The sequence below is a fragment of the Ambystoma mexicanum genome, chromosome 8, assembly GCF_040938575.1.
Source record: "Ambystoma mexicanum isolate Mex_15411 chromosome 8, UKY_AmexF1_1, whole genome shotgun sequence".
NCBI classification, from domain to species: Eukaryota; Metazoa; Chordata; class Amphibia; order Caudata; family Ambystomatidae; genus Ambystoma; species Ambystoma mexicanum.
In genome coordinates, this window is record NC_090929.1 from 349,119,602 (window position 1) to 349,142,282 (window position 22,681).

Consider the following 22,681-nt stretch of genomic DNA (forward strand, 5'->3'; position numbering starts at 1 on the left):
AAGGTCATCTCATAAGATGGCCAAAGGATAGCGAAAATCTTGTGGCAGCCATATTAGAGTATATGGCACCAGGAATTTTCATCTAGGTGGACCAGGTTTGTGATCAAGGGCCTCAATTTCCATTGGGTGTGGGTGTATGAGTACTATAAACAAAGTGCTGGCATTCATCCAGATTTCCCTGATCCGTGATCCAGCAAAAAATGCCTTCCCAGATCCAGAAAAAACATTTGCTGAGCCCTATAAAAACAGTATTGAGCAAAAGAGAAAAAGGAAAATAGTGTTGCATCATCAATCTTCCTATCTTCCTTTGTCATCTGCTCCTCCAATTTCTATTATATCCACTTGTCCTACACTGTTCACCCCACAGTCACCTTCCATCAGGTCAGGTCCCCCTGACCACCATTTCCATTTACCTCCAATCCCACCTAACCCAAATACCCACACCATGTCTTTCTTGGGCCTGGTTGGGGAGAATCGAGGATGATCCCTCCTCCTCCTCTACGAGGGCGGGCTGAGTAGCAAGGCCCACAGTCTTTGTTCCAGAGGAGGTGCTTGTGGTCCATCCATGTTTTTGTAAACGACAGGCCCCCCACCACCCCCCTCCAGAATACTAATGCAAGGAATAGGACATTTTGTTTCTTACAAAATGACAATTCGAAGCACAACATTCTATTTTTTTGTTGCATTTCCCCAGAACATTTTAATTAAGTTGAGAACACAAGAGGGTGCTAGAATGCAGGAGAGAGAGCTATGGTGGGGGGTGGGCGCCTTGGATCAGGAGGCAGACAGTGCAGGTTGAGGGGTTTCCGGCTTCCTGTTATCACTCCCGGTGGGGCTTGGCAGGGCGGAGGGGCCCTTGCTCCCCTGCCATGCCCCTGTATATCACTGTCTGGTACACACTATTTATATACTGGTTATAATATGCTATTGTTCATGATGGCTGTTTGTTTGATGTGTTTGTTCAATAATGTGGCCTGATATTTTCAAAGAAAGGTGTGTGTGCGATCTTAGCAGGCCGTGAAACATGTGCTACCCATCTATTAAACCATGAGTGAGGCTTTTTGAAATAGCTTATACCGTGCACTGAATCACTTCTAGAGGCACCTGATTTTTGCAGGCAAGGGACAGTGTGATGAAATGATTTTCCCATCATAACACACTTTGGTTAAGTGGTAAAGCCAGAATGTGAGGCTAGCTTGAAATGTATTTACTTGAACACACATCTACCAAGCTGAAGTTGGTACAAATATGTTTTGAATTTTGGTTTTGAATACCAGAAATAATACTCAATTACTTTAAAAAGTCACATGATAAACCAACCTGACAATGTATACAAATATGTTGATGAGAGTAAAGGAGTTAATTGGTTTTGAATCCTAAATTGCACAGAGGCGACCACGCGTATTTGTGTTTTTTTGCAAAAGGGCACCTCCTTGCAATTTGAATTGTTTCTGCCAAGTACTGGAAAAGTAATGCATAAAACACTGGTAAATATCAACTTTGATCTTCACTTTTCCACTACGTGTCTGCAAAAGTGTACATCCATCCCACAATTAACGATTGTGGGTGCCCTCCATAATTGGGTGTAAAAGTCAGACGGATGCCATAGGAATCCATTGCTGTTCTACTAACATAAAAATACATTCTGGTGGAAAACCAATCAGATTCGGCAGGGGCACATGTAAGAACAGGCAAACATGTTAAGTGCAATCTTCTCTCCAACTTCACCTGCCAAATCATACAAAATCCTGCAGCGCATAAAAGTGGCAATTAATGCTTTTAGCGCCACTTTTTCCACTCCGCTTTACTTGGAAAATGACCCCCTATGAATGTAGCTTTATTTTTCTCATTCTGTATGACCTACAAGCTCCAGCATAGAAAATAATGACAACCTATACAAAATATAATAAGAGACAAGGTGACATGAACTGCATGATAAGGTCATTGTTTCACACAGCTTCCCCTTCATTTCTAATCACACCGTATATAATTTTAAGAAAAAAGTGTCAAAGCAATGATCACTGACAGTTATCTTTTTGCATCTCTAATCACGTCCTGTTGTAAATAATCTGCCTCTGAGACACATTAAAAAGATAAGACCTTACTGGGAGGACCTGTGCATCCCTAACTGTTTGTGTTTGAGGGGAAAGAGCTAGAGAGGGGGGGAGATGGGGGGGGGGGGTGTCATGGGCATTTGTCCCTTGTCCAAATGTTAAATCCACCTCTGATTGCATTCTTCAGGAAATATTAAAATACTGTTGTTTAGTTTTAGTAGATGTATGTTTTATACTGTGCCTGCAACATTAAAGAAAACGTTCTTCTCTTGTGTAATTTTCCAGGTGTTCATGATTAATCTTCAGAGAGGCAAATGTTTATTGGGGGATGGAGGTGGGGGGTTGGGAACAATCCTCCCAACCCGCTCCCCTCCCCTTCACTGGTGGGGTCCCACAGCAAATAATTTCCATTTCCAGTACTGCCTAGACACCCAGCACCCAGGATTTACATCATACTTTCCAAACAAGACCCACAATAGACATGAGGTATTCTGTTTGCATGCAAACTCTGTTCACTTAACCAAACAGTATTAGGCTATCAATGCAGTACTTATCAGTTTGAATCGTTAAAAGTTCAGGCAGTTCAGGCTAGGCTTCCACACAGGCAAAAATGCATTCTATTTAGGTTGGAACCCCACTGGCAAGTACTCATTAAAAGAAGATCTGAAACTGCTCCATACTTGGCATCCTAGCCTTGTCATTTTCAGGGAGGACATTGTTAGACCAACGTGGTGGGGTGCAGCTTAAATCCCTAGGAATAGCAAACAAAGCACCCACATCTGGGCATATACACTTTCACTTAGGAAGACAAACTGAAACCAACATGCATTGGCAAAGCCAACAGCTTTGGGTTTTGATTAGGCATTGATAGGCATAAGATGGGAACAGCAGAGGAACTGTGCGAGTACCTGGGCAGATGATGACATTGCCTGGCAAATGTATGTCTAATACCCATACACAAGCAAAAACTGCTGGCTTTGCGATTGCTTGTTTTAGACAGGACTCCTGTGCAAGGAACAGAGGCAGTGACACAGGTATTGCTTATAAAATCAACTGGTTGAAGACACACAAAAAGAGATTTTTATCACACCAGGAGCTAATTTACAGAGGCAATTAAGTAATTAAACACTCAAAAGAATGCTTATTTATAACACTGCTAGGCCCTATACTGTGGGAAGATTTGTGTTACTTTGTGATAGAGCTTGCTCAATGACTTCCCAAAGGGTACGTTTTGGCGGTGAGGGGGTAGGTAGTTGGAAGTAATGCCATAGGCCTTCACATACCCATGGCTAGTCATTGGGTGGGTAAATGACAAAACATGCCCGTAGGATGTGTGCTTTTCCTCACATCCTATCTCCATCTTTTCTGTGTTCCACTGCAAAAGTTCTGGCTTACACCTAGTAGGCAAAACTAAAATACTATGGATGTAAGTCTTGAATCAATCATAAGTGCTGGCATTGCTCTGGTCATTCCTTACCACTGTATGCAAATCAGTCTTGGCACTGCCACTAATGTGAGTAGCCCTGCCCAAACTGCTAGACTGCTAGACGACATGGCCTAAAAATGCCTTTGGTTGCTTGTGTTCCAGTGCAGCGGATACATGGCCTCGCAATTGAGACTGGACTGCACCTTTTGGTGGCAAAACCAAGAGTCATTTGCTAATGGCTTGTCCCCTTCTGTAATGGCACAGACATACTTAAGAATTATGGCAGCGAATGTTGTGCAGAGCAACGATAGTGGTAATCTCCAGAAATACATTTGTGTTACTATCAACCTTATTTTTTTCACTTATACTGAAGTTGTTAATGCAGAAGAATATATATGTTCAATGTATTTTGTAGGGGCCCTGTGATGCATGTTTGAATAATGTCAATTCCGCACATGGCGGAGCCCTTCCCTGTAAGGCTAGGGTGGTGCAGCCGCTAACCAATATTCCCCCTAGGGGTGGTAACATGAGGGAGGACCTTCCAGGGGAGGGTGCCCCTCTTGGGGATGAGGACGTATTTTCGGGGCCACAACCACCTTATTCCCTTAATAGTCCCATCATCCAGCATACCAGTACACCACCAGATACTCCTTAACTGTACTCAGATGCTATATTGTAACTTGTTAAGGTCCAGTAGTACTAGTACGAGGAAGCCCAGAGGAGGCATTGAGATTTCATCAGTAAAACAGACAAAAAAACTCCTATAAACATGGAAGAAGGACTTGCCTTGTTGTCAACCCCAGCCTGGAGAGGCAAAAGGTGCAGAAACCCACAGGCGTTTCAAATGCTGTGGACAGACCAGAATCAGAGGAGAGCGGAGGATGCCAGCGAAGCGTGGAAGGAGCTCTTCACGGGACCAGCTGCGGCAGACCCAAACGTGAAGAAGGAGAGAAGAGCCAAGCAGCATACCAGAGCGTGGAGCTGTCGCAATGCTGTGGAAACTGGAAAGAAAAGCCCAGTGCATTGGAGAGAAGAACCCCAGCCCCAGGAAGTCCCAGTGGCTTGCCGAAATCCCTCAGAAGGTAACAGGAGATGCAAGAGACCCAGGGGGCGGTCACAGGGTGGGAGATAGACGGGTTGGTCACTGTAACACTTGTATACCCAGCATCCGAGGAAGGTTTCCTCATCGACAATAAACCCACTGACGACCAGAAATGGGTCGGACCCTAATCGGTACAAACCAAGCATCCAAGTGGAGTTCCCTCATCATAGTGGCGATAACAAGTCCACTGACCATTGGAGATGATTGTAAAATAAGCATCCAAGGAAAGCTTCCTCAGCGTTAAGGTGACAATAACCTCATGGACCACCATAGATGGGTCGGAGACACCAACTATTGGAGACCAAGCATCCGAGGATAGCTTCCTTGTTGCAGTGGGTAATAAGACCACTGACCCCCAGAGAAGGGTCTGGGACCCAACGAAAGGGAACTGAGCAAGCAAGGAGAACCTCCTCATCGCACTGGTGACACTAAGCCCAGTGATCAACAAAGAAGGATTTGGGACTTTGCTAACACCAAAACAGAGTGGCAAAGTGTACATCAAGCTGAAGATTGTGAGAAAGAACTTATTCGACAGCAGGAGAAGGGAGCACATTCCCCTGGGAAGGGGCTAAAGCTCTTGGGACAAACTCTAAAGACGGCAGGGGAAGGGAGTCATTCCCCCTGACCTTGTTGTGAACTGTGCCAAGAATTACAGGAAAAGGGAGTCATTCTCCTAGCTCCGAACTGGGAGTTGTGCTAGAGATGCTAGTGGAAGGAAGTCATTCCCCCTGGCTTTATTGGAAACTGTATAGATCTATACCAGGAGAAGGGAGCCATTCTCCTGGATGTTAAAATTATATAAAGGCTGCGTGAAACCCGCAAACCAGAGGAAGGGAGTCATTCCCCCTGGCATTCTTGTTGCAATAGAACATTCTTTTAAAAGGTTATCCGAGCATTAGGAGAAGGGAGACATTTTCCTGAAGAAGGAACTTTCTGTTAGATTATCCTTTAGTTGTAGTATGAGGGATAGAAGTAGGTGGTGGCACAGGAGGGTGGAGTTTGATTTGACAGACATTTTTATAGACCTTTAGTATTAATTTTGATGCAGGGAATCCCCTCTTAGAAGATAGGGATAGTGAGGGCTTTTTTATGCCCAAATAAAAAAGTCTATAACCACCACCATGCCACATTTGTGTCGGCTTCCTTTTTCGACAACCTTACAGGCCCCAGTCGATTGATGCGCCTTCTTCAGATATCTATGTGCAAGCAACATCATGTGTCATTTATTGATTGATATTGTTAAGCATTTTATTAAGCATGATGTGAAAAACCACTATATTCACACACAAAATGAACATACTTTAAATTACAGACACCAACCATGTGACTTAAGGTTTGAGAAATTAGCTGTAAGCAGCCTGTTTAAGTAAGTGTGCTTGATTAAGTGTGCTACCTCAGAGGTGTGCATGGCCTTTAATCTTCCTGGTCATTTGCGCTTTCATGGCTGTGGGTCATAGATCATTGTCCAGGGCAAGCAAACAAAGTCCTGGCTGTGCATACTGCAGTGCAGCTTCCTGCTGCACATTTAGTGCAAAATGACCCCCCCACACCATAATGCCCCCCACTCTTGTGGGTGCCACATTCAAGGCCTCCTTTCTAGGGGGGCAAGGGGTGGTCCTGGGGGGGCCTGGACCCCCTGCTGGAGCCGGGCCTGTATGGCACTCTAATTTGCAATAAGCAGTAAAATGCAAAAAGCACACATAAAGGAAAGCATTGCCAAAGTATCCGCTGCCACCAGCCCATCCTGGACACATCATGCAAGTAAGCAAAAGGTTATCAAATACAAAGTTACAGAAAATCCCTACAGTACTTCACATAAGGTTATGTGTGCAGGAATACTTTACAGAGAGCTTTACTATGGAAAACAGAGTTCGCCTGCACTGATCGCCATAGGAACTGATCAATGCCCCAAAGAAGATGAGTTTAGCAAGGTTTATTCAGCATAAAGGTTCGCTTGCCTCCAAAAGTCAGATAAGGTACAAAAACTAAAGCAAAAAGGAGGATGTCCCATTGATATATATGGAGGGAAAGCGGCAAAAATAAAAATGTTTCCCAACAGGCGTTAAGAGCTGTCCCTCGCTCTCCCATCTAGAATAAGCAGTTTCTTCCCTACACCAGACATCCTTACTCCCCAGGTTAGTTACTAGAGCTTACTGACCCCTACTGTTCAAGTTCTGTCAATGAGGGCCTAATGGCAGTCGCCTTCCTTCTAATCTCCCTTCAGGGCTTCCTAGGCCGGACCTGCACTATTCTTGAGATTAGATCTAAATAGGTTGTAGGGTTGTGTCTTTCAGACGCTTTAGCCCCAATTGGTCCTCTTCCCACACTCTGATGCTCCTCTCCTTATCTCTTACTGCTATTCCACCCAACCTCTGCTACTCTCCTCCTTGCAACTCCTCCCTACCTTCTCTGCTAGTGCTTCCCCCTTCTGACTCTCCAGTGTCTGTCTGCCACTATCCTCTACCTCCACCCTCCAATGTTACTCTCTCTTACTCTCTCCTAACCATTCTCCATTCTACTCTTCCACCTCTACTGCATCCCTACTGAAACTCCATTACAGCACGACCACTCTTCAGTACCACTACTCTCCCCTTTCCACTGTACTATTAGTACTCTCCAATACACCACTACTACTCTCCCCCTCCACTACATCGACAGTATTCTCCCCTCTCCACTACACCACTCCCCTCTCCACTACAGCCCTACTCTCCCCGCTCCACTACCACTACTCTACCCCTTTCCACTACTATTTCACCCTCCTTCTACTTATTCACCCTGCTTTCACTCCCTCAGTCACCTTTCACTCACTCTCTACACTTTCTTCAATACGTTCACCCACAACACAGTACCACTTGCTCTCAACCAACCAATAACTCACTTTTTCTCCAAAAATGCCTCCACACTAAAGTCCACTGTTCTTCCTCCTTCAGGTTTATTGGTCTGCCACCTCCTCCTCCTCCTCCTCCTCCTCTGACCTCAAACAAACAACTCACCTCTTCCTGTTTCCTGTCTCCCTTGTTATACTCCCACTCATTCTCCCATTGGGCTTCTTCCCCATGTCAGTATCGCTGTGACTTCCCCGCCCAGGCGGTGTTACAATGGTCAAATTTATTTAAAAAGGTGGCTAAGCCCCGCACCCTTATTCCGCATGGGGAAACAGTGCTGGAACAATGGCTACGCACATTGGAGTATGTCCCGGTTTTTGTTAAGAAGCATCTCACTAGCAAGCCTGTAAGTGTTTGTCTTAGACAGCTCTGATGCAGCTGTTAGAGCGTGGCATATGCCGGTGTTGGGGAGTGGTGCACAGCGTCCCTAGCGGCTGAACAGGCTTTTTGTTACTTGACTCAGCCACACTCTGCTAGCTGCAGCATGATGATGACTGGAGTCATCTGATGGGAGGCTCTGGTGGGTTGCTGTCTTGTGGGCAGTCTGCTCAGACTTTGCGTCCTGCTGTTGTCTAAAAAGAAAAGCAACTGCCCAGCATTATTTTCATAGGGTCTGGGGTGATCAATAATGGTACTGTTAAAATACCCACAGGCACTGACAGAGGGGACAAGAACGGGGGCCTTCACTACTGCCACCTTCTCTCTCTGGGGTAGGAATTCACCGTGGTAGGCCTCAGAATCCCATGTTGAGAGGGGTTCCCATCCCCTCTTGACAAGGTCATCCAACTTACCTTGACACACGATGCTGATCCAACCTTGAGAAGAACCGAAACCTTGATGGCTAGCAGTCAGAAGCATCCTAAAATTTCTGTAGTTTAGGTGCCCCTCCATTCTGATCCCCTCTAGTTAGACATCTGAATGTCACTGAATCGTGACCCTATCTACAATATTGGGCGTATACTTAGAATTGTAGGTACTGCAACATAAGGGTCAGTTTCTCGCACAACCAATCTGAAGCCGGTTCTTCTCGCCCACTGATTTCTATACAAGATTAACTACGGGCCTCAAGTAGTTCTAGGGTACTACCAACCATACTTGGTACCTAGCAGACTGTAAGGAAGGCATGGTATCAAACAGGGGAAACAGACAAAATTGATCTTAGTTCAAGGGTGTTTAATGAACTTCGGTAGGTTGGTTGAATGCCTATCTAACATAAATCTTAGGATGGGAGCAAGCTACGACCATCAAATAATAACAACGCAGTCCTAGCAGAGTCTCTGTCAAAATAAAAGGGCCAATACAAATAAACCTATTGTCAATCATTACTTCTAAATACAAAAGGGTGTGGGATACTAATGTGTGCAACAAATAAAAAGAAATAATATATGTCAGGACGGCTGAGCAGTTGGCTTCCCTTCCCTATCTTTTCAGCACGGAACAAGGCAACACGTTAGAGCTTCACACACACTGTGGCTTTGCTGCCACCTGGATACAGTTCAAAGCAGAGCCTTCTGCCAGAGTCTCTTTTCCATTAACAGTCTCTTACTGCAGAGGGCCAGTCGTAACAAATAAATATCAAAGTTCCATTATCATCAGGGTCTTCACCTGCAAAAGTTCTTGCTTCCAGTATTTATCATGGGTCTCCTTTGTTCAGACTTGGACCCCTTTGTACAACAATGTTTACTCTTGGTCTCCCTCGTTCAGGCTCGGATCCTCTTGATATCAAAATCGAAGAATTTCGAATGTGCAATGGGTTTTGCTTAAACCGTTGCAGGACCACTTTGATTCACTTCATACAATTTTTTCATCAATCTTTTGGCTTCACTTCTCCTGGCGGGATACCTTACAGAGACCTTCGATTGAGCACACTCCCAGTGCCGGACCACTCTGTCAATGGTATGATATCTTTCCTTCTCAAGTTCAAACATTCATCAGTAGTTTAGATTTACGCACGTCTTTCATCACACCCGCTTCACAATGTTCGTTCCAGGGCTCGCTATAGAATGTTGCTAATTGCACCTTGACTTCAACACAGACCGGTCTTGCATTGGTTTCCCCAACTCACCGGCTGTGTTGATCTCTCTGATGCTTCTTTGTTCTTGGAGCCAAGGACGATACCCCAGTGGCTGCAGCTGCTGCTGCTCATCCTCCTCCTCCTCCTCCTCCTCCTCCTCCTCCTCCTCCTCCTCCTCCTCCTCCCCACCTTGGTCGGTTACGCGGGAGGGCCCCCGGTATCTCCAAGCCACAATGCAGGATTCTTCAGTCTGGTTTCCTGGCCTTTTGCTTTCTGCTTCGAAGGTTTCTTGAAAGTAACAGTTTCTGACCGAAAAGGTCAAGGGTATTTTCCACCTTGCAAACCCTTCTTGGTTTCCAGTCTTTCTCCCTTCGTTCAGCGGCCGACTTGAAAGTGCTGTTCCTTTGTGTGCATTGCCTTGCTCAGAGTGTGCTCTCATGCTCTGCATTTTATCCGTCTGGGGAAGTTTAATGGAAGTCAGGTGTGAGTGATTGTCAGTAGTTGCCTGACTTCTACTGATCATAGTAGCGAGACATGTCATCTTCTCTCACCTTCCATGCTACTAAACTTTTAATCTCCTCGCTCATCTTTTCTCTCGCTTTTTCTATTGTTCTTCCCTCTTCTTCGGTCTCCCCGCTTCCCATCCCGCCCCCCTCAAATCCCTCTACCACTCTGCCATCCGTACCCTCTATCTTCTCTCTCCCCATGACTCTATCTCCAACTCACTCTCTTACCTAGGCTGGCTTCCCTTCCACTCCCAACTTAAATTTCACTTCCTTTGTCTTGTCTTTAAATCTCTTCATGACCTTGCCATACCTCTCCTCTCTTCTCTCATTCTATACCCCCTCTCGTTCCCTTCGTTCTGCTGATCTCTTCTTACTTTCTGTCCCCCCAACCCCTTGTGCCTCTTCTCATTTCCGCACCCTTCAGCTCCTTGCCCCCCTACACTGGAACTCCCTACCGCTTTCTATCCGCTCCATCCCCACCTATTCCTCCTTCGGCTCCTCCTTGAAATCATTCCATCATTCCCCACTCTGACACCTTTTCCCCCCTTTCACCTTTTTCTCTCTCCCTCTAGTACCCCGTCATACTTCTCTTTATCTTCCCCCCGCTCTCCTATGATTTCCTCTCTTCCTACTACTCACTTTACTCCCTACGCTCTCTCCCTTTTCCTACCTTCCCTACCCCCTCCTCTCCTCTTCTCATTTGCAAAGTGTTCTACATACTGTTTTTCTGGTTTGATTCATGTATATTGTTATTGCTTCTACTGTTCCATGTTTGATGTATTCTTGTTGTTAAACTGCAAAGCGCTTTGGATTAAAGTGCTATATAAAAACAATAAATACAAATACAATACAAATACAAATGTCAGGTACACTGCTCGGGTGTGAGTCTGTTTACTCCCAGAGCGGGCTGTCCGTGTGGAAGTGTTTGTGAAGGGTAAGGGGCGGGGTAAAGTTCCCACATATCCTACCTCATAGGGTGGGGTATAGGTGTTACAGGGGGAGGTATACCACGTCTCGCCATCCGGTGTCCCACTCCCGAAGGCCCAGGTGATCCTCCCACACTGATCTACCTAAGGTCTGGATCCAAAGGCGATGGCCGTGCGCTGGGCACCTGAGAGAGATCCACAGGGACTAGTGGGTGAGACACCTTCTGGTTTCTCACAAGACCCATTGGACTTTGGATGTCGCCGGTGACCTAAACAGGTAGCAACGTGAACTCAGAAGAGACTTTCTAAAAAACGTCTACTTAGTTTTTATCTTCTTTGAAGGTAAGTAAAATGTATTGCAAGTGATATTTTTATTTTATTAACATCTTTTTGTGTAAAGTCTCTTATTTAATGTTTTTTGTGCTGCTGCTTTGTTTTAAGTGAAACCACTGTACCCCCTTCCCAGCCAAGAATTGGCCTTCACTGCTTAGCCATCGCCAATACTAGGTGAGCTACATAAACCCATCTAGATGTTGGTCAGTAGTGCCTCTGACCCCTGAAACAGGATTGCAATAAACTGTCCTAACTCAAAGCGAGAAATGAAGATGGGAATACAGAACTATAAATGCCATTCCTTCTAACCGGTATGCCACCTCTACCACCTCCTTCTCCCTATGGACGATAGCTTATTTGTCCATTTGAAAAAGAAAGTTTCATGTTTTGGCCACGCCATACCAAAATATAAATTAAAAACATGTCCGATCTATGTCTAAAAAAGCATGCCTTCAACTGAGGGACAATTCATATGCGTGACATTTTATAAATATAAGCAGTGCTCCAGTAAGTGGCATCTTACTAAAATCAGGCCAAAACTCACAACAAAGGACAATTGGGAGAAACAGGTAAAGTGTGTCGCACCTTTTATGGCACTAACACTGCTCAGGTAATACATACAGACCAGAGGCATGAGCAGTACCTTTAACCCCTGCTACACAGTGTGCTGACTGGTGTGAAGACAGTCTTCATCATAAAAATGCTTGACTTTCCTTTTTGTTCGGATTACTTATAATCCATAAAACAACACAATAAATGACAACACATATAAATCGAAGAATGTAATGAACGCATTCCGAAAAATCATAAAAATAACAAAATCCCCGAAAAAACCATAAAAACAACAGCTCATCTCACTAAAAGCATTAGAAGGGCATCATCCAAAACCTATATTGCACATGGCAGGATACTAAAAAAACATTTCAAGTCATTTTGTTTTCGTTGCTAGGCGGCATTTAGAGGGCAAGCAAAGGCAAAAGCAACCCTGATGTCAGAGAAAGACAATAGCAGCAAAAAGGCCAGTCTCCGTTGCCACAGTCCACTTCCTCTTAGGAGGCTCAATAAATTGTGTTTCTGAACGTCGCTATACATAAGACAAAACAGTACAAAATGGGGCAGCGTTTCCCCCTGACCACACAGACAGCAAACATTGGCTAGGTTGTGATTCTCTGACCATTTGCAGGTTATGGCTTTAAGAGGAAAAGCATTGAGTCGAGGTTTGGTCAGAAGTATTCGATTGCATGGGTTTTTAACCATAGTAAGATACCCAGCTGCACATGCTATTGGGGGGAAAAGGGAAGATGCAGCCAGACAGAGGTTTTGTGAAAGGTTACGTCATTTCTGTTGTTTTCCCAAAGAGTCCCAAACTTAAGTAGCTGTATGGGGATTGTGACAATGCTTCGTGATTATCAAAAGAGAAACCCAACCCCACATTTCCCAATGATCTCCCGATCTAGGCCAACCATCCTATTTTATGACAGTTCCCCAGGGATAACAAGTTCCATACTAACAATTTATTGTCCCATCTTCACTTGACCATAGAGTTTGCCACAATCAAATTGGCTTCAGTGGTAGTGTGTCTGTGAAAAAGGCTAAGCCACTTTCTAGGTTTCCGACATAAGTTGAGGTGGCGAGAGGTACACCAACGAGATGCAATAGGAAGAGGTTCTCCACTCTATGCAAAATCTCTAGTTTACTCAAACTGCAAAACTCACTCCCATGGACCCCCGACTGCTATTCCCTTTCCCCTGTAGATTTCAAACATGTGCTCAACTGAGTGCTGTTTCATAGTCTTGGTAAATTTAAAGGCCTCCAATGACTTGGTTCACGTTTGTCCTCCGTCAACATTGTTCTACCATGTATCCAATCCCAAGACAATCAAAATGTTTAAAGGCCCCAAGACTGTGGTCATTCAGGGATATTCACTGGGACCTTTATTGCGTGTTTGAAAAAACATAACATAACATTTCCCCATGTTTACCTCGAGTCCCCCGTTTGACAATTACTGTAACTATCAACTAGTATCTGTAGAGATTTTGGAATCCTAGCAAGGAGCACAGCATCATCAGCATAGCTTAAAACAGGTACCCTTCTTTTCCCCACAAAGGGGTACATCAGCCCTAAATACTTCTTCTAGGAAAATGAAAGAGTTGGCACACAGATTGAAAAGGAGGGGTACAAGTACACACCTCTGCCAGACCCCCATCCCCACATTGATGTAATCACTTAATTCACCCCCTTTACCATATCGAATACACGCCTGTTCGTATGGAGAGCCTCCAGCATTCAGGTCAAGTGTTTCGGGACTCATCTCATCGATGATTTTCCAAAGGAGTCTTCTGCCTACGTGATCGAAGGCCGAACTTAGGTCCAGCAAGGCCACATATATAGTATATGCTGAATGAGGAGCATATTTGACCAAAATCAGGTTAAGGTTTACGCACTGATTCACATTGCCTGTTCCCATCTTGAAAGCCAATTAGGTACATGAAAACATATCATGTTCAGTCACCCATTCTTCAAATCTCTTCAATAGGATCAGTGAGAAAAACTTGGGTGTACCATTAAGCAGAGTGATTGGACAATAGGAAATGCAAGGTATTGGTTTCCTTTTTATAAATCAGTACTATAATACCAGTTGTCCAGATCTCTGGCATCTGGCCGTGAGAAAGACTTGGGTCAGAAAAGGTGCCCACAGTCCGATGTTGGGACAAAATAAATTGTTTGGCATTTCATTAATCCCAAGTGCTTGGAGTAATTTCCTGCCTTCCAATCACATATACCAAATGTGAAAGAGCATGATCCAATCTTTTTCTCAGACACATGGAATTCTGAAACTTCTGAGAACCCCAGATCAAGCCAGTTTACATTCCTGGCTACAATCCTTCAAAACAATGTAACCTCTTCGGAAGCAGATTCCGCACAACAAGCATTCCAATGCTCCCTAGCAATCTATGCCCTTCTCTTTACCAATTCAGTTTTGTAATTCCGCTGACTCTTTGTAACCTTGCAAGTGGCCAATAGCCATGATTTATTTCCAGACAAACTGCTGCTCCTAGCGGGCTATGTTTCTGTAATTAGCAAATAAGAGGGCAAAAGCATGGACAATATCAGCTGGTGAGGTATTTTCGGTTTAGACAAGACAACGGGACTCGCATATTTTGGACTCCCACCTTGTCTAATATCCCAAAAATCCCTTTCCACTCTCCAATCCATCACCCTACCATGTGCTCCCGCTTAACAAAGGTTGTGCATAAGTGTAGCCAGTATCAGTCACCTCCCTCCCTCCCAAGGCCAATATGAGTGAGAAAGGATTTTGATCGCTCTCACACTTCCCAGGGATCTCAAAACTGTGGATACTGTCCCACCACTTCATGGGAAACAGTGTAAAGTCCATGATGCTGTGACATCTCTGGTTATGAAAAGGTAAAGTTCCCCAGCTGTATCAAAATTAAATCTTAATCTACCATTTACAGCTCTGAAGCTTGTATCCATCAATAGGTCCCATAATACAAGGGCACTATTCGAAATAGCAGGGTCCACCAGGCATGGTTTTGGAACATGTGGCCAACTCCTCATTATCATAAAGAAGGTCCTCGCCTGTGCCTAGTCTAAGGTTAAAATTCCCCTGCATCCCCCAACGATTACAGGAAAATCGCATCTTTGTCAATCAAAGTCGTTTTGCATACATTTCTGTACTAACATGAAAAAGTATGGACACAGTCCCAATTTAATTATTATAGATATTAACATATCGGATAGCTTTAGTTCATGAATTTGTTATTGTCGCAGAGAGGATATTTACATCATTTGCATGAGACTCGGCAGATAGATTTATATTCAAATCCAAGTTGACCGAGGTATAAATTGGCAGACCCGCAGAGACTTGGCCTTTTGCACCAGACATTACAGCTGGCATATGGAACAAAATTAAGCTGTGAGATTAGATCGGCTCCATCACCCAGGTTTTCTGAAACATAACAACCTAGTGCTCCTTAACAAAGCCCTACCAGGCATTGTCCTCCAGTTTACTATTTAGGCCTACGATGTTCCGCCCCAAGATCTTTAAGCCCAGCGGACCACCTTGGTAATGTTTTCACCATTCTCCAATGTTCTTATATTCTCCTATGAGGGTTCCCAATCCATCTTCCGAACCCCCACCTTACCCTTTGTTTCTAGATCTTGTACTTTAAAAAAGCACCAACAGTAAAGTGCCCCTACTTTGGTCCTTCTGTTAATCAATCTCTTGCAGGCCAACCAGCCAGTAAATCCTGTTGTAAAGTGCGAGCTCTGGTATGAAAAACTCGTGCCCACCCCACAGAGCGCTGGTTTGCGCCTAAGCTTTGCATTCATCCTGTTCATGGCCAGGCTGATCTGGAGATATCAAAGGGTAGACAAGCCCTGAATCTCTCACTTCCCTCACAGCCTGGTCTATAGAAGAATCCATGGAGAAGAAAACCGATGTCAGGCAAAGCCTGGTGGCTATGCAATCCCTATTACAACAGATGTAATACCTTTATCGGGTGATTTAAGTTATAGTTATTTAGTCTCCCTGAATACTCTATTTACCTTGATACTAGCCAGGCAGAGCGTTCACCATCAAGAGGTCTCTTCCCCTGAGAATGAATTACATCACATACAGTCTGAACACAGTGGGTCACCTTGTTAATTAAAGAAATTGTATCTCCGACGCAAGAGAGGTTACGTTTGGGGACATTTAGGAGAATGACCACTAAATAGACAGCGCGAGGAGGAATATCTAAGCTGAAAAAGTGTTCTACTCTCCAAGGGGCTATTTCAGACCTAGACGCTACCTCCCTCAGGTGAAGCCCCCTTTCCTTATTCTTTGGGGTACTCGGCTCTATATCAGGTTGACACAGTGTTAATAAGATCCACAATCTTATCACAAAGGTCCTTATCTACTATTGGCACATTCTTAAAATCGCTACAGCTTTCCTTAACAATGCCAAGGGGTTCATGTGTTTTTACTATGCTTTAGTCCTAAAACATTTGTTTTAACGCAAACATTCCAAAATAGGGTGTAAAATGCTCTTCAAATTCTTATCTTGGACCCTTGTTAAAAAAAACTATCAATCCTTTATTTGTATAAGGAATTTTGCCACAGCACTAACCGCATTTGTCATTTAATTCGGAAAGAAAATGTATGGTAAGTGCTTAGCACAGGAAATATAGTGGCAAGGACGTGGCATACACATCCTTAACACTTGAGGGGTTGCATCTTTTATGATGTGGATTGCACTTAAAATATGACCTTTCAATCCAGTTCAGATTTGCAAAGAATGCAGTTATTTTGGCCTTAATTTGTACAAGTGTATTACCATTTATTGCTGGGGGGGGGAGACACTGCAGAAAGCTTGTGAACGTAAATATTACATTAAAGTCTGGAAAGCAAAACAACCTTCACTATTACTCTTGGATTTACCATTTGATGTCTAGAATGGCAGGTGTCTCGATTCTTTGCACTTCAGTCAGTGGCATGAACAGCTGGTCTGGTTTGAAGTGATAGAGGTAGAGACGGCCCAATCTGGTGTGAGGTTCATCCATTCCATCGCAGTCCCCATTGGCCTACAGTAATAAAAGAAATGAGTGAATCATTTTTTCATTTCCAACAAATATCTTATATTTTTGTCAATCTATGCTGAGAGTGAACAAGTAAATGGACCAATCATATTGCTCCCAAAATGTCAAAAATGGTACTGGTAGAATTCTTTAATGTTGTATGTCAAGGATTGCGATTCTGCAACTTTGAAAATCTGAAAAAGAAAAACTGCCTACTATGATGGATGTGTGAATTTTCTAAACTAGCTGCTAATAAGAAGGTCATTTAATCGAGCAAGGGAAATTTAGAAGATTCAAAAAATGTTTGCTTACTGTTTCTATATTACTAGAATTAACCATGGCAAAAATTCCTGCCGCAGTGCATGCCTGGGTAACTAGTGAGCGGTGCTAAAACCTTGATTGCCACAGCACACCAGAGCAATACTGATTTTGCATACTAGCGTTATAGAAAGTCAAGATTCTATTACAGACACAGAGGACAAAGGATTATGCTCTTCTTTCTTTACTTCATTCTCAAACAGCATTATAAACAACCAACCATTAACCTAAATTAGCACAAAAACGAAACTACATTTCCCAATATTATAGTGTTCTTTCTGTAGTTCATTTATGATAGGGTATTAGTGGTACATGTGATAAATTTAACCAATCTCCCATCTGCTGGTCCATAACCTCTGTTTCGCATCCTTGTCTTTCCTCTTTCTTTGTCTTTCTCTAAAATTTTAAATTGTACGCCCCAACCGGTAGATGCTGTAACAAACATTTCTTCCTCCTGCCTTTCTCAGGATCCTGCTGCTTTGCGTTCCGTCCCTGTCAAATAATTAAATACCAAGGCTGAAGCTAGCCATGATAGGGTGGGCAATCGTTTGAACACAATTCCTTGTAACAACGTTGGAGGAGATGGTGAGATCACGAGATGGTGCCGGTGTTTCCACTTCCCCAGTCCTATGGGACTCAATGGGAATGGGGATTAACACCATTCCGCCTCCGTGACTCCCGGGACACCGGGGCTGTAATGCCCTGGTAATTCCGGGAGTCACGGAGGAGGAATGGTAATACGAGTCCGGCGGTAACCAGACGGTTTTACTGCTGTGGTTACCGCCAGACTCGTAATGAGGCCCATTGTCCATTTTCAGTAACACACAACAGGCCGTCCAGTCTTGGGTCCCTTGGGTCCAACACCTCAATGCAAAGAATACTGCCATTAACTCCAGGCAGTTGATGTGGAGTTATAACTCCTTCTCTGACCACTTGCCTCCCGTTGATATCTCCCTGCAACGGGCTCCCCAGCCCCAATGGCTGGTGTCAGATTCTATGATGAGGTCCGGGGATGAGCCAAATATCGCTCTCCCGTTCCAGCGTTCCAAGTCTCCATGTGCTAGAACCACCACCATAGTTCTGTCCTCGCCTCCATGGAGATCGGTACTCTATATTCTTAAAATAAACCTTTCCGGAGGGTTTCATTTTTAAGCATCCTAATGCTCTGTGATGTAACGGGCCGGGAAATAAATCTCCTGAATGGATGATGCAAATCTCCCCACTAGGTCGGCCAGTTCTCTCAACGAGATATCTTCCCTCGCTAGTAATGTCCTGATCTCTTTTTTGATCAGATTCACCTTTGTTATCAGTAAACTGAGTGTGGCCGCCTTCGTGTCGATCACGAAAACCTAGAAATTCGAGCGACTGAGATAGCTCCAAATCGGATGTGTCCCAGTTTATTAGGAATCCCAAGCACTGCAGCAGTTCAAGTGCTACTTTCGCCTGCCGTTCCAAGAATACCTTGCCCTGCACCATCAGACAGAAATCGTCCAAGTATAGTATTAGCTTGATACCTTGCTCTCTCAGGTGACTCACTACCATTCTCATCAGTTTCATAAAGCATCAGGGTGCTGATGCCAGGCCGAATGGGAGACACGTGAACTCCCACTTCTGTCCTCTCCACCAGAATTAGATGAATCTCTGATTCTCTTTCGCCATCGGGATCGTTAGATATGCATCTTAGAGGTCTATCCTCACTAACCAGTCTCCAGTTTGTAACATATCCCTTAGGAGATGGATACCTTCCATCTTGAAATGTCTGTACATAATGAGTGCATTTAGGTTTGTCAGGTTTATCACCGGCCTGGCTTTCCGTTAGCCCTTGACTAAGATAGATTGCTTATAAAGCCGGTTGATGATTTTGGCACCCGTGTGATAGCCTTCTTTCGTTCTAATTGTAAGATTTCTTTGTCCAGCATGGCTTTGTCTTCCATGTTGAATACTATAGGTCTTGGGTAATCTGTCTGAACTGGGTCCCGACAGAATTCCAGTTGGAAACCCTGTACTGACTGTTCGGCCCATGCATCTCCTGATAACCCTTTCAATTTCTCCAAGAATCTTGCCGTCCTCCCTCCTAAATATGGTGACCCTGGCCCCCTTCGCCATATTGGCATTGTCTGGCCCAGTCTCATCTGCATTTGTTTGCTGGCCTCTGTTGCTGCCTCTCCAGCCTCTTCCTCTAACCCTTCCTCTCGATTGAAAGAAGGGTTTGTGCTCCTCCTGGTCTCCCCAGTTGCTATAGCCATTGTAATTGGGCCTGCTTGATGAATAGCAGCTGGCAGAGCTGCCCCTACTTCTGACAGCCCTGCCAAAAACCTTTCGTCCAAACACTCTTCTCAATGAGGTCTGAGCTTTGTCAATAGCGGTGTAAGTATTAGCAAATTCTGCCAACTCTTTTATGAAGGCATCCCCAAAGAGCTTGCCTTTTGTATTCAACGCCTCCTCTGAAGTGACCAGCTCCCCAATCTTGGGGCCTTATCTTAACTAAGATAGACCTCCTTTCCGTTGTCAGTGCGCTGTTGGCATTGCCGAAGAAGCATATTGCCCTTTGCGCCCATCCGGCCAAAATGTCAGGGTCTACTTTCTGTTCCGGCTGTTTCACCTCCTTTGCCATTTTGGTTAGAAGGCCCAGAATATCCAGACTTTGTCCTGATATGATTGCCAGGATCTATCTATGCCCTTCTTGATATCTCTACCATATCTTCCCATGAAGGATAACATTTTATCAGCGATTTCTGGTGTTTCTGCTACACCGTTTTACCTGTGGCCTGGGGCCCATAGTTTGCTGCTAGCATCCTTCGACAGAGGATTACAAATTCTTTTCTTAATGTAATTGGCAATCTTGGCGGGAGACTCCCATTCCGCTGACCTGGGATGCATTAGAGAGTCTGGGTCGAATACCTCGCCCAGCTCATCTTCCTCCCTTTGCCTGTTTTCATGTTCTTGGCAGCCTTATGTTTTCTTGTAGGGCTCTGGGAAGATAACTCTCGCTCCTCAGAGCCTTCCTGGGATGTTACGTCCTATTCCCCATCGTCCGCTTCCTCCGTAGTGGACTCTTTGTCTAATATTTGCCCTTCTTTCCTAATGACCTCACTTCTTTTCTCCCCACTTCTCTTTCTTCGTGGTGTGCCCAGTGGGGTGAGTGGGTTGGGGGGTGTCTGGCTGCTGTGGACATTACTGGCTTTCTTTCTTCCCCATTGGCCAGCATGACCTCTGTCTGGGGCTTCTCCCTTCAGGGCTTGCATCCCTTGGGGGAATGTGATTAGGTCCTCCACCAAGCTCCTTTCCTGGGACAATGACCCCAATCCTGCGATCAGTACTCTTTGTACTGCTTGCCCCTTGCTGGGTTCTGCCAGTATGGGGTTCTTCATAATCTTCCCTGGAGCTGTGCATTTTTAATACACTGTTGAGTCTCTACAGGATTCTTGGGCATGTCTCCGTCAAAAGCAGTTTATGCGGGTCTTGGCTGGCTTACTGTGTTGCAGTTTCACTTGGGTCTGTGCCTATCTATAGTGCTTAGCACCTGCCAATAAAATCAAGTACTGCCTTTTCCTGCTTGCACTGCAGGTGAGTTTAAAACCAACACTATCTGTGCAATTGTATTGTATCCACTAGGCAGCGCTGTATCTCGCCTCAACGGGCCTTGCAACCAAGCGTGGGTCCACAGTGTATTCTGTTTATATTGCAGAGAACTATGAACCACTGAACTTCTGATGTCTTCTCTGTACCTTGCGCCAACCGTAAATTGAGAAGAGTGGCTCTCATGGAAGAGACCCGCAGTTGGCGATGGATGACCCTGTGTCCTCGTGAGCGAGCACCCCCTCAAGTGTTGTTATCTGTGGCATCGGACCCTTGCAGAGGCCCGTTGCGCCCGCTACCTCTGGGCACACGGAGATGCTCCATCGAATGCCTGCGATGCGCTCTCTGAAAGCAGATTGGTCTCCCCTGCGTGCGCTCTACACTATAACCAAATAAAGTCAAATATACATAATCATAACGTGCAGTACCAAGATATGATTAAGGTACTTAACTGCTGCCCGGGCAGCAAAGAAAGAGTAAGGACAAGTATACAAAGCCGAGGTTATGGACTAGCAGAGAGGAGATTGGTTCAAATTCTCACATGTTCCACTCATACCCTATCATAAATGCACTCCAAAAAGAACATTATTATATTGGGAAATGTAGTTTCGTTTTTGTGTTAATTTATTTTTATGGTTGGTTGTTTATAATGCTGCTCAAGAATGAAGTAAAGAAAGAAGAGCATAATCTGAGCCTCCGGTCTTGACATAGAATCGGAGCACATAGACATGTATGGCATCTGCAACTTATCAATTTTTTTCTTTTTATAAACTTTTTTTTATTAAACAGTTGGAACAAGGAAAGACCAAACAAGAAATGCAAAGCATTTAGATCATTAAATAGGAATCATAGCATTCACTTTAAATCGTCCTGTGTGCGCCTGTATGGATAAAAAATATATCAAATAGAAAAGCCCCCCCCACAAAAACCTGTATATCCACTCCGTCTTTCAGGCAGCCAAATATTACTCAGTTTCACCAGAGTGCAAACCAAGTTTCGCCAGGCGGGGTTTAAACATCAACGCTGGATATTCCTGGTCATAGTCCAGCAGGGGGGCACACATGGCTTGGAATTGGTGGCGCTTTCCTTCCCTTGCAGCTACAACATTTTTACGCCACCAAAATTTCCCATACTTTAATCCACCATAGGGAAAGTTCTGGCCCTTCTACGGCTTTCCAACGGCAGGCGATTGTAATGCACGCAGCCGGCACCTAATCTTATCCACCTCCCCACTGCCAACCCCTCCAGCATCATCAACATTGCCCTCTGGAACGCCCGATCCATCTGCGACTAAATCTTCACTTCCTCTGCATCACCGAGACTTGGAACCTCCCCTTCAATTCCACCGTCCCTGCGTCTCTCTCCACCCCCTCTTCCTCCTTCTCTCACGTTTTACGCCCCTCTGGTCGCAGAGGCGGCGTCGGCCTCATTTTTCACCCTAAATGTCTTTCCTCACCCCCTACCCGCCTTCTCTTCCTATGAATTTCTCGTCAAATACTTCACTTATCCTCACGCGATCTCCTTCTCAATTAATCACAGACCTCCTGCCCCCCTCTCTTCCTTCTATGAAGACCTGGACCATCTTCTCTCTTTCATCTCTCCCTCCCCTACTCCTCTCTCAGTCCTCGGCGATTTCAACCTCCCTCTCTCATCCACATCTCATTCTTCTCCTCTTCTATCAGTACTCTACTCCTACCTCCTCTCTCTCCTTCCTACCACCCTACCCACACCTCTGGCTCCACGCTCGATCTCATCTTTCTCTCTTCTTACTCTTCCTCCCCTGTATCGTCTCTCCCCAACAACTATCTCTCCGACCACGCCTTGCTCTCCTTCTCCCTCACTCCTCCCCCCTCATCATCATCTCCCACTCCCTCCTCTACCTCCTTCCTTCTCTTGTCGCGACAATCGCAACTTCAACACTTCTCTCTTCCTCGACTCCTGTTCTTCCTCCCTCCCTG

At 44.8% G+C, this 22,681-nt stretch overlaps 1 protein-coding gene across 1 annotated transcript in view; it reads right to left on the reverse strand.

Moving 5' to 3' along the window:
* Positions 1-22,681, reverse strand: part of DPH7 (diphthamide biosynthesis 7) — a 486,602-nt gene that overhangs the window by 348,847 nt on the left and 115,074 nt on the right. Inside the window, exon 3 of the mRNA XM_069609800.1 lies at positions 16,690-16,832. Within this exon, the coding sequence (XP_069465901.1) occupies positions 16,690-16,832 (143 nt within the window). The remainder of the gene's footprint in view (positions 1-16,689; positions 16,833-22,681) is intronic.